The sequence below is a fragment of the Perognathus longimembris genome, chromosome 5 (genome assembly GCF_023159225.1).
Source record: "Perognathus longimembris pacificus isolate PPM17 chromosome 5, ASM2315922v1, whole genome shotgun sequence".
NCBI lineage: Eukaryota > Metazoa > Chordata > Mammalia > Rodentia > Heteromyidae > Perognathus > Perognathus longimembris.
The window spans coordinates 4,963,539-4,973,878 of record NC_063165.1 but is presented as its reverse complement, the minus strand read 5'-3'; the positions used below and the strand labels follow the sequence as shown (position 1 = coordinate 4,973,878).

The 10,340-nt window shown below is 44.1% G+C and overlaps 1 protein-coding gene across 1 annotated transcript; it reads right to left on the bottom strand.

The window, feature by feature from the left end:
* Positions 1 to 1,984: 1,984 nt before the first annotated feature.
* Positions 1,985 to 9,761, bottom strand: LOC125351463 (phosphatidylinositol glycan anchor biosynthesis class P). Its single transcript, XM_048346242.1, has 4 exons — positions 9,649 to 9,761; positions 5,448 to 5,520; positions 3,586 to 3,704; positions 1,985 to 2,315 (listed from the first exon to the last, which is right to left on the bottom strand). The coding sequence occupies exons 1-4, from the start codon at positions 9,728 to 9,730 to the stop codon at positions 2,185 to 2,187; spliced, it is 405 nt and encodes a 134-aa protein (XP_048202199.1). The 5' UTR covers positions 9,731 to 9,761; the 3' UTR covers positions 1,985 to 2,184.
* Between the last annotated feature and the right edge of the window lie 579 nt (positions 9,762 to 10,340).

Genomic DNA, 10,340 nt, shown 5'->3' with positions numbered 1-10,340 from the left:
AGCCTTGTGAGGAGCTCAGAACGGTATCTTTGGGGGATGAAGGAGGGACTGTGTTTATCTACTGCTTTGTCCATGTTAGGCTCCAGGTTCTGCAGGTATTAATTCCCTCCTTCCAGGATGCACTAACAGTGGCAGCCGTGTGGATCAGGCCAAAACATGCACATTCTGTCTGTCTGTCTCTGTCTCTCTCTCCCTCCCCCCCCCCAACACACACTAAACACAATTAGTTGAGGCCCACTAGCTCTCCATATAAGGGGGGTCTAGGAGATCAGAACCTTTTTCAAAATAATGTGAAGATGTTACTTGTTTTCCCTCTGCTTTCCTGACTACGCAGTGGAATTTTCCAGAGGCTAATGTGGCCAGTCGACTGTAGAAGTAGATATGAATCACAGCTGTCTCTCATATCCAGGCATTAAACAGACTGGTAAAAGATATAATAAAACAATTCTACTTGTCTATTTTTTAATAATTTTTGTTCATAAAAAATATTCATATTACATTTCATTTTCTTTTAATTAAGCTTATCATTATAATGATTTGGGTTCAGTGTGTAACAGAAACTATTTCTTATTAGGTTGAAAGACTACAATAAGAATGTAATGACCAGCAAAATTAGCTGTATAATAAATATGTATTTGGTTTGTTGTTTATAAATATATTTTTTTAACCAGTCCTGGGGCTTGTACTCAGGGCTTGAGCACTGTCCCTGGCTTCCTTCTGCTCAAGGATAGCACTCTAACTCTATCACTTGAACCACAGTGCTACTTCCAGCTTTTTCTGTTTATATGGTACTGAGGAATCAAACCCAGGGCTTCATGCTAGGCATGCTAGGCAAGAACGCTATCACTAAGCCACATTCCCAGCCCCTCTTTATAATTTATAAATATAACCCACATACAAAAAAGCTTTTTGAAAACCTGGCTTTTTAAATTTACTTTTCCTTTATTGTGCTGATCCTGGGGCTTGAACTCAGGGACTGGGCGTTGTCCCTTGGCTTTTTTACTCAAGACTTGAGCCACAGCTCCATTTCCAGCTTTTTGGTGTTTGAGTCTCACAGGCTTTTTCTTGCCTGGGCTAGCTTCAAATTGTGACCCTCAGATAGCTTCCTGAGTGATTCGGATTACAGGTATGAGCCAGTCTTTTTTTACTTTAAAAAAATGACACAGGAGAGCCACTACACCAAACCTACCCTGACTCAACAGAATTGTTTTCAAGCTGAGCACTAGTTGCTCATGCCTATAATCCTAGCTACTCAGGAGGCTGAGACCTGAGGATCATGGTTCAAAGCCAGACCAGACAGGAAAGTCCATGAGACTTTTATTACTAATTAACCGCAAAAAGCTGGAAGTGGGACTTTGGCTCAAGCGGTAGAGTGCTAGCCTTGAGCACAAAAGGCTCAAGGACAGTGCTCAGGCCCAGTGTTCAAGCCCCAGGACTTGCAGGAAATCAAAAGCAAAAACAAAAAATGTCTGTTTTCATAGCTTGAAGAACAGTAGAGCTATATAACATTTCTGAGCTATAAAGACATGGCTGGGAAACAGAATGAACATTAATTTGAAGCTAGAGCGCTATGCGGTACTAGTTAGGGTTGTGGCTCTCCTTTACAAAGTAGCCAGCCACTGCCTTGTTCAGTGACTGACTACTAGAAGTACTGAGGAAAAGGGCTGGAGGTTTGGCACAAGTAGTACAAGTCTCTCTAACAAGAACAAAGCCCTGAGTTCAAAATTTACTACCTTAAGAATAAAGAAGTACCTGGGAGGGCTGGAAATATGGCCTAGTGGCAAGAGTGCTTGCCTCGTGTACATGAAGCCCTGGGTTCGAATCCTCAGCACAACATATATAGAAAAGGCCAGAAGTGGCGCTGTGGCTCAAGTGGCAGAGTGCTAACCTTGAGCAAAAAGAAGCCAGGGACAGTGTGCTCAGGCCGAGTCCAAGCCTTGCCAGGACTGGCAAAAAACTAACAAACTCAATAAAGTGTGCTAAAGAGTAATACAATAATGCATTTTATTCTGTCCATTTATAACTTATATTTAAAAACATATCCATTATTATAATAATGGAACTTAATATGAAAAAAAATTTTCATTTTTCAAAACGAGGTATAACTAAGACAGTTAATAGAATTATGACCAAAATATTCCAAAATATATACACTAAGGCTTGGTTTCAGTGTGATTACACGAGTCAGGTTTTGGTGCTGAGTTTGTTGGCTGAAAGGAAGAACCTTTGGTTTACTTCACTAATAGGAATGTCTCTTAATGCTGGGATGGCCTCCTCTTGGTATTTCTTCTGCTGTTGGTTCTGGGCATAGTTATCTGTAGGAAAAAATAAAAAAGCTGCTAACCCAAATAACTTCTTCCACAGCCTCCGTGCCTGATGAAGACCTGGACAAAGGTCACTAGGTTGATGTTTGGATGACAAAAGCTGCGTTAAACAAAACTAGATGATTACTGAAATCTTCTCTTTAGAATAAATGTCCTATGGGTAGGGAGGGATGAGTGAGAATATTGAAAGGGATGACACTGATCAAGATGCACTGTATTCAGAAATTGCTTTGCTCATCACAACTCCTTTATACAACTACTTAAAGATAATAAAAGTGGCCCAATAAAATGCACAATGTAATCAGCAAAGTACTTTTCTCTAACTTAGAAAAAATACTTCATTCATCTATAAAATGAAATTATATCTATTTTCACAGTTCTCATGGGATAGAATTATGTCCCAGCAATGAAGATGTATTTCTAAGGACAACGTCAAACTACTAAGTCATTTGGTGCAAATATTCATGCTAACTTTTCATTTTATTTTTTGTACAAATTGTCTATTTTGCTGTAATACTAGTCATGAATGCAATAAATGATTGGTTATTAGAAAATTTTAAATATTGTAACTGATTTTCCACATATATTGCATGAATAAAGGTTTAGAAAAGTTAAAAAAAAATCATACTAGGAACCTAAAAAAAAAATCACTTCAGTTCCTAGTGAGCTTAAGAATCTATTTTGGGTTGGGAATGTGGCTTAACAGTAGAGTGCTTGCCTAGCATGCATGAAGCCTTGGGTTCGATTCCTCAGTACCACATACACAGAAAAAGCCGGAACTGGTGTTGTGGCTCAAGTGGTAGAGTAGTGGTAGCCTTGAGTACAGAGGGGCTCAGGAACAGTGCCCAGGCCCTGAGTTCAAGCCCCAGGACTGGCAAAAAAAAAAAAAAATCTATCTAGTTAGCTTTGAATTTGAAAGGGAAAAACTTGAAAAAAAAACAAAACCATGCTGTGGCTCTTGTATCTATTTAACTGGGACACAGTGGTCCTGCAGGGACATACTGTTCGTACTTGTGAGTCTATCCGAACACTCACCTGTTAACTAGTGCTGTAATTCATCAGAACTAATTGTTTTCCACGAATACGCTAGCGTGTATTCGCATAATTTGTTCTTCATGCAAATATTTCCTTTCGTATAACTCTGTATTTACTTTCCCTAGGTGTTTCTCTTGTCCCAATGTGTGTCTTGATTGCCTTTCTGACAAATGTGCTAATGCTTCTACCCCTCCTTCTCCCCAGCACTTTCTCTATATAAATTTACCTGTGATTGTATGAATGGAGTTGAGTGGAGAGGTGCTCATCATGTTAATTCCAAATAAGAGAAGGTAACCGATCACTATAGTTATCAGGAGGTAGACAGGTAATGCCACTGCCCAGTATCTGCAGAAGAGAATACTAGTGTACGTAACACACATCTCAAAAAGGGTTACTTCTCGTCAGTCACAAACATACTTTTAAAATTGAAATTTAATTTTTCTTAAAGTAATACATGTACATACTATCCCAATAGTTCTACAAGGTTATAATCAAAAGCTGCAGTTTTCTGTCCCCTCCAAGAGATCCTGGATTCTCACCATTCCCCCACCCACCCAAAAAAAGACCCCTTCTGTCACAGCCAACGGGGTCAGCAGAGGGCGATGTTATGGGTGTGGTGGCCGTGGCCATTTCAAGAGAGATCCCGACACTTTCTGACAACCTGAGCTGTTCTTTCTGGGCTTACTCATCTCCATACAATGTGCTCATATTATTTCTTGTTTTTTTTTCGCCCTCCAATTTCAGATATTTTCTCTAGATTTCCTAATATAGAGATGAGGAATTTGTTCCTTACCACCTGCTATGCTTACAATGTCTAGTAGTCTCAAAAGTTTAGTATTGTGACTATACAATGTTTGCTGAGACCATAGATTATCATGTTTTCATATATATACATATATATATACACACACACACACACATACATATATGTAGTTTCTGGGACTAGTAATTTTATCTTGTGGTTTGTGTGCTTAGTTTCCCATGTACACACCCATGTTCAAATTCTCTAATATGCCCCTCAATTTTCTCTCAACACAGGCAAGTGTCCAAGTGTTCTATCTCGTCAGGTTTTACGGGATGCAGTCAGTGCTCAGCTATGCAGGTGTTTACTTATTCCAGCTCAGTAAGGTGCTGCATTCATTCCCACACTCAGATCTTCTGGAGCTGGCTCGAAACTCTCCCTTGGCCTTTGCCTGGAAAGGCTCTGTTTTCTGAAGGGAAAGTTCGTTCTCTCAGTTATGAGGAGTAATGAAGGGATGCTTCAGGGTCTACTGCTCTTTAAAGATGTCTCCCATCCAAGTCAGAACTACCTAGTTAACGAGGTACTGATGCATTCCAGGTCTGGGTCACTTGGAGTTCTGAGGTAGAATTTTTTGTCTCCTAGTACTGAGGTTTGAACTCAGGGCCTTGCATTTGCTAGGAAGGTCCTCTACCACTTCAGCCGTGCCCTGTGGACTCGCTCTACTTTTTTTTTTTTTTTCTTTAGTTCATTTTTGGATAGGGGCTGTTGTGATGGTAGTGGGTTGTTTTTTTTTTCCTGTTTGTTGGGGGAGGGGGGCTGGGGCCAGCCTCCGACCACAATCTCCCTCAAAGCCAGGCTTCTGGGCACAGTGCTCCGCTTGTTGCCGAGGTGGGAAGGGTTCACTAACGTTTTGCCTGTCCCAGCCTTGGGCCGGGATCTTCTGAGCACTGAGGTTCCCAAGCGTGGGCCACTACGCCTGGTCCACCAACACCCTTCAGGGCTGGTCCTCTCCTCAGGCAATCTGCAAGGAACACAAACTCCCGGATCCCCACGTACTTTCAAAATTGTGTGGATACGCTTGTTCTCCTAGCCTATTCCTTATTTCTGTAGGTTTATATCTTAAAAGGGTATTTTTCCTTATAGGGAAAAAATTTGTAGCAAGATTTTGGGCAGAAATGGAGATAAACATGAGTGTTCATCCCAACATCTTCATAGGTCTTCAGTTTCTATATAGCGAATCATAAAATAATAAAAAATATAGCTATCTAAGATTCAGGTGGTCTTAAAGAATGTGGCCCTTCCAAACAGCATTAATTTTACTCTTATTTAAGAAATACAAAACTTACTTTTGAGGCCAATAGGTTAAGCCCAAGGAGTGTAGCCAAGGTTCAGGAATAAAAGCCCACACTAGATAAAGTACTAAAGATAAGGGAGCGGAAAAATAAAAGTTAGTAAGACATGAATCCAAATAAGGCTCAGACACAACAAAAAAGCTCCCCTGAAGCATCGGATTCTCTCAGAAATGGTTTTTCCTTGTCAGTATTCCCAGCTCCTTATTTGTACCATTTTTGCAAGGCTTATCATAATTAGCGTGTTATCAGTCCTTTTTTGTAATGTCTTTAACCCTCACACTATATTTTAGGCAATTCAAGGGTATAAATCATGCCTTAGCAATTGTCATAATTCTTACCACACCTAGCAATTTTCTTTCTGTATACAAGGTGTTCAACACTTTACCTCCGCGGGGGAGAAGCAATTATAGACATTTAGTTGCTCAGAGGGGAACTAATCTACTCTAGTTCTGCTGTTACAGGCTGAACTTCTACTTCATCCCCCAGAGTACAACCTTCTTCCCCTAAGTCCTAAATCCGGGGGCTCCTTTTATGGCTGTCCTGTGTAATAACAATAGGGAAACGCTAAGCAACCACTATGGGCTAAGCAAATATCTACATGCAATATTTTACTTAATTGTCAATCCTGACTTATGTATGTAATGTCTACAGATGAGGAAATAGAATCCAAGAAAGTCTACATCCTCTGCCCAAGAAGACATATTTCAAGCGACCTGCCTTAATAATCATGGAGGTAGTATCCTCCCTCCTTTCCTCCCTCCCTCCCTCCCTCCCTCTTTCCTTTTTGTACTGAGGCTTGAACTCAGCACAACTCAAGAACAGCCCGAGGGCTGTACCTTAGCTTCTTTGCACAAAAGGAGTGCTCTACCATTTGAGCTACAATTCCATTTTGACATTTCGGTGGGTTAATTGGAGACAAGACTCTCATGGATTTTCCTGCTGGAGCTTGCTTTGAACTAAGATCCTCAGATCTCACCCTCCTGATTAGCTAGGATTGTAGGCGTCAACCACCAGTTCTCTTAAATAAGTATTATAAAGAAACGGGCTGGGGATATAGCCTAGTGGCAAGGGTGCCTGCCTCGGATACACGAGGCTCTAGGATCGATTCCCCAGCACCACATATACAGAAAACGGCCAGAAGCGGCGCTGTGGCTCAGGTGGCAGAGTGCTAGCCTTGAGCGGGAAGAAGCCAGGGACAGTGCTCAGGCCCTGAGTCCAAGGCCCAGGACTGGCCAAAAAAAAAAAAAAAATTAAAAAAAAAAAAAAAGAATGATAAGAATTACAAAATTCCATAATAATAATAATAATGCTATGGAGAAAGCTACCGTAGTGAATCCTGAAGGGATGGCTTCTGTCCTCCTGAACTTAAAGTTTAATGGTGAACAGGGATGAGTATAGTCATTCTTTCACTTCACTGTTGAGTAATAAAGGGAGATCCTAGAGTACATTAGAAAGGCTCTATCCTTCTTGTTTAATTTCTCCCACTAGTACATGGTACTGATTTTGTATTTACTTATGTAATTTGTCCATTGGTAATCTCCTCCTACTACAATGAAAACTATGAACAGCAGCACATTCCTGGATGTTTTGTATTTCACTGTTCTGTGTGTGGCACAAAGTAAGCACTGAATGAGTTCTTTTTCTTGTTGTGTTTTGTTTTTTTCCCCAGTCCTGGGGCTTGAACTCAGAGCCTGAGCACTGTCCTTGGCTTCTTTGTGCTCAAGGCTAGCACTCTACCACTTGAGCCACAGCGCCACTTCCAGCTTTTTCTATATATGTGGTGCTGAGGAATCAAACCCAGGGCTTCATGTATACGAGGTGAACACTTTACCACTAGGCCATATTCCCAGCCCCTGAGTTCTTTTTCTTTTTGTGCCAGTACTGGGGCTTGAACTCAGGGCCTCAATCTCTTTTACCTTTTCCATTCCAGGTTGGGGGCTCTACCACTTGAGCCACATCTCCACTACCAGCTTTTTGCTTGTTAGTTGGGGATAAGAGTCTCTCAAATTTGCCTGCTAAAGTTGGCTTTGAAATGCAATCCTCAGATTCCAGCCTCCTGAGTAGCTAGGATTACAGGTATAAGCCACCAACCACCCAGCGTCAATAAATCCTTGACCCAACTTTTGGATTGAAGCAAGATGGAACTTAAAGCCTTACAACCACTGCTTGAATTTATATAATTTTTATTCCTCGAATAGGAATTTATTTTTTAAAAAAAGACAATAATAGCAGCCATTAAATATTTATCATTCCTTTGCTTAGTACTTTACATAAATTACCGCACTTCATATAAGTAACGAGAGACAGCAAAGCACATATGGATTCACATTCCTGCTCTAGCATTTACTAGCTTTGTGAGGGAGGGCAAGTTATTTAAACCCCTATATTTTCATCCTTACAAAGAGGCCAACAGTTATGGCATCTACCTCACAGAACTATTTTAAGCACAGTATGCATTCAACAACCCACAATATCAATACTCAATTACAGATGAGGAGTCTGAAGGCTCAAGGTTAAATAATATGGTCAGAGGTCAAGTAATAAATCTGTGGAGGAGCCAGAATTTGACCTGCTATAATAACTCTTTCACTCCACAAACCCCACTAGGTCATGGCTAGGGAGTTCAGTTACTATTCTGGGTTATTCAGAAAATCACCACTCTTCTACCTTCCTGGTTTTCACTAAGTTCTAGAAAGTTCCATTGGGGACATTCAATTTTCTCCCTAAAGATGGTCTCATGATTCTCAATCATGTTTGGTGCTGGTGGCTCATAACTGTAATCCTATTTTACTCAGGAGGCTGAGACCTAGGGATCAGGTTCAAAGTCAGCAGGGGCAGGGAAGTCCATGAGATTCTTATCTCCAATTAACTACCAGAAAACTGGAAGTTGTGCTGTAGCTCAAAGTGGTAGAGCACTAGCCTTGAGCTGAAGAGCTCAGAGACATGTGCCCAGGCCTTGAGTTCAAGCCCCAAGACTGACAAAAAATAAAAATAAAATAAAAAGAAAGAAAAAGACAACCCCATAATTCCCAATCCTTTTGGATATGGACTTGAGGGCTACTGCGTGGTTGGGGGCATGTTAGTTTCTCAGTGATCACCTATTTCAAAATAGAACTATTATGGGAATAAACTGAGATCTAGGATGTAAAGGGCATGGATTGTCTGGGCTAGTTATACTAAATCTTTCACTTCCAGACTTTCTTTTTTTTTTTTTTTTTGGCCGGTCCTGGGGCTTGGACTCAGGGCCTGAGCACTGTCCCTGGCTTCTTTTTGCTCAAGGCTAGCACTCTGCCACTTGAGCCACAGAGCCACTTCTGGCCGTTTTCTGTATATGTGGTGCTGGGGAATCGAACCCAGGGCCTCATGTATAGGAGGCAAGCTCTCTTGCCACTAGGCCATATCCCCAGCCCCTCTTCCAGACTTTCTTGTGCCTTCATTCAGGGCCCTGTTTTTTTGTTTGTTTGTTTTGTGCTGATCCAGGGGGTTGAACTGAGGGCCAGAGGGCAGTCCTTTAGGTTTTTCACTCAAGGATGGCGTTCTATCACTTGGGCCACAACTCTGCTTCCAATTTATTTTTTGCCAGTCCTGAGCCTTGAACTCAGGGCCTGAGCACTGTCCCTGGCTTTTTTTTTTTTTTGCTCAAGGCTAGCACTCTACCACTTGAGCCACGGCGCCACTTCCGGCTTTTTCTCTATATATGTGGTGCTGGGGAATCGAACCCAGGGCTTCACGCATGCGAGGCGAGCGCTGTACCACGAGGCCACTTTCTCAGCCCAGCTTCCAACTTTGGTGCGGTTCACTGGGCATAAGTCTTCCAGGCGTTCCTGCCTGAGCGGGCTTTGAACCATGATCCCGAGCCTCACAGATCTCAGCCTAAGCAGGTGGGGTTCCAGGAGTACTCACCCGTGCTGAATGATCAACTCTAGGCTTCCTGTCTACTTGACAGGCCCATGACCTCCTGGAGGGCGGGGATCAAGTTTGTTTGGTGTGTGTGTGTGTGTGTGTTTTAAACTCATTTTGCCATGGTGCTGGCATTGGATGGCTCTCTGAGATGAAGTCTCTGGGGCACGGGGAGCACACACACCAGCCGCCTGCGGATTTTCCTCAAGGGAGGTGCAGGTGGGAAGTGTCCCCCGCCCCCCCCCCCATCCCACCCCATCCCCGCAGCCGGGCGCTGGTGAGGACGAGTACTTACTGAAACCAAACTGGGAACTTAGGAAAAGCACAAAGCCGTAAATGGCTCTCTCTGGCAAGGGCGACGGCGAGTTCTCCACCATGCTGCCGGTGGCTTCGGACGGGAGAAGCCTGCTGGAGAAGGCACACGAGGCGATGGATCGACGGTCGTCGTCCTCGGGGATCTCTTCCCCCTTCCCCATTGGCCCGCGATCACCTCATCGCGGGGGCCACTGCGGAGCCGGGAGCAGCACTGCGGCGGCCGCCTGCGCGCGCATCATCCCCCCCCCCCGCGTGCGCGCGCACACACCCTCCCACGCCCGCGTGCGCGCGCACCGACCCCCCTGCAGCACCCAGGGGCTCGGAAAAGGGGCGCAGCAAAGCAGGCGGGGGAGGAGGGAGGGCTGCGCCTCCGTGCGGGGGGGGGGGGACGACACCACCTCAGCCCTCCCCGGGCGCCCTCCCGTCGGGGCTTTCTGGTCTTACTCGAGGCGCGGGGCAGCGGGGAGACCCTCGGCCTCGGGCCTTTCCGAAGAAGCCCACCCAGCCCTCCCCTCCTACCCGGCCACGGCCCCCCCGCCGCGCGGAATCTGCTGCGCAAGCGCCGACCAGACAGCCGCAGTGGGGTCAAGGGGGAAAAAGCAAGCAACACAGCTGAGAAGGCCTCGGCGCGACGGCGCCCCCCCCCCCCGCCTACCTCACCCCCCACCCCGG

Bases quoted from the DNA above. Each gene is read 5' to 3' on its own strand.
- LOC125351463 (XM_048346242.1), bottom strand. From the start codon at position 9,730: ATGGTGGAGAACTCGCCGTCGCCCTTGCCAGAGAGAGCCATTTACGGC. The intron at 3,705-5,447 runs GTAAGTTTTGTA...TCTCTTCTGCAG, and splicing joins TTAACCTATTGGCCTCAAAA to ATACTGGGCAGTGGCATTAC. The intron at 2,316-3,585 runs GTAAATTTATAT...TTTTTCCTACAG, and splicing joins CTCCATTCATACAATCACAG to ATAACTATGCCCAGAACCAA.